Below are 1,750 nucleotides of genomic sequence, written 5' to 3'. Positions count from 1 at the left end.
AGCGAACATTTCTGGTAGGTGTTTCGCCGTACACCTTCTCTGATTTGGCGCATCTTAATGTTGTTCCACAAATGGAGGGACCTATAGTTTCAAGCCGGCTCCGAACGGCAAATGGTTTTTATGCGGAGCTTTTTCAAGGCAGAAATATACTCGGAGGTTTGCCATTACCTGCCGAGAAAACTTTTTCTTCATTTTGGTGTTTCACGGAGATTCGAACCTATGCACTTCCGAATGGGCAGCTACAAACATACGTAGACGTAATTCGTTTAGCGAAGTTGAACATAAAAACCGCCCACTGTGCATCACTGGCCATAGCCGAAAATAACAACAACAAATAAGTATGATTTCACCAGCGAAATACACAAAAACAAAAGCGACAACAAAAATTCAATGGCAAAAACAATGCAATTAATTTCACTTACAACAATTTACCGTAAGGATGAGCAGCCACCGTAGATGGCTCAACAGGAGCCCTCAGTATAGCCCAGAAAGACTGCAGCTGTAGGACTAGAATTTGTGATATGGCTGCTGTGGCAGCAACGTAAGGCCACCAAAGTGTTGGTGGTGCTGGTGATAGTAGCGGTGTTGGTGGTACACATATCTGTGGCCGAGACTGTGACTGTGGCTGTGGTTGTTGATGCGCGCTGCTCCACTGCAGACGATGGAGCGGTGGCTGGAGAACGAGTACTTAGAGTTGGAGATGGAGTTCTTCTTGATGGACTAGTTGCTGTTGCCACTAATGCTTGTGATGATGATGTTGACAAGCAGCGCATTGACTTGGTTAATGTTCGTGTTGTTGTTGTTGTTGTTCGTGCTGCTGCTGTTGCTTTATTTGTGCTTTGCCACACATCAGAGGTGGCCAGCTGTGGTGCTCGCACTGTCCTTTCTCCACTTCCTGCCAGTTGCTGATGAATTTCATAGTTGTTGATTTTATGATTGCCATTTCCATTTGTTGCTGTCACTGTTGATGTTGCTGTTGACGCTTGTTGAACTGTAGTTACCGTTGAAGTTGTGACGATAGTTGACGTTGTCATTTGTTGTGTTACGGTTGTTGGCAATGCGGTTGTTGGTGGTGGCATGCTTATTGCTGTCGTCATACTCGTTTTCGTAATTGTCAACGCTTTGGTAGTCGTTAAAGTTGCCTCCGTTGCCATTGTGTCATCTGCTCTATCAGGCACATCAAGGACTCTTGTTGGCGGCCGCGTTGCTGTTGTTGTTCTTGTTGGTGATGCCTTCGTATTTCCTGTCGCTGTTATTGCTGCTGTTTTTATTGTTGTTGTTGTTTCAGCAACTGTCTCTAACGCTTGCTCGCTGCTTGATGTGTGGGAAGTTTTGGTTTTTATTCGTGTTGTTGCTCTTGCCATCATAGTTTTGCTGGCCTCTGCTTGATTGCCATTACTATTTACTTTTAACAGCCTTTTACCACTGTCAACTACAAATTTATTGTTGCCCCTGTTGCCACTGCAGCCTCTCTTACTTTTGTATTGTATTTATTATTGCTGATGACAGGTGAAGCGACATCCTTCTCCTCATTCATTGTTGCCGCAGTGGCACTATAAGGCCTGTCGCAAAAGTTGAGGATCTCGTGCCCATTGTTTTTGCTTTTGTTGCCGCTGACGCTGCTGCTACTGGTGTTGCTGTTGCTGTTGTTCGCCGACTCATCATCAGCAGTACCGGCTGCAGCGTCATTGTGCATGTCAGCCTCAACAATATAGGCGTTGTTGACATCTTGAGAATCCATCAACGAGGT

The 1,750-nt window shown here is 45.3% G+C and overlaps 1 protein-coding gene across 1 annotated transcript; it reads right to left on the bottom strand.

Annotated features, from left to right (window-relative positions):
- Positions 1-461: 461 nt before the first annotated feature.
- Positions 462-1,364, bottom strand: LOC128864611 (uncharacterized). The gene has a single exon (XM_054104371.1). It carries the CDS (start codon positions 1,362-1,364, stop codon positions 462-464), a length of 903 nt encoding a protein of 300 aa, XP_053960346.1.
- Between the last annotated feature and the right edge of the window lie 386 nt (positions 1,365-1,750).

The sequence above is a fragment of the Anastrepha ludens genome, chromosome 5 (assembly GCF_028408465.1).
Source record: "Anastrepha ludens isolate Willacy chromosome 5, idAnaLude1.1, whole genome shotgun sequence".
NCBI classification, from domain to species: Eukaryota; Metazoa; Arthropoda; class Insecta; order Diptera; family Tephritidae; genus Anastrepha; species Anastrepha ludens.
Note: the sequence above shows the minus strand (reverse complement) of the source record. Positions and strands in the feature narration are given on the sequence as shown.

Coding starts and splice junctions, on each gene's coding strand:
- LOC128864611 (XM_054104371.1), bottom strand. CDS start 1,364: ATGGCAAGAGCAACAACACGAATAAAAACCAAAACTTCCCACACATCA.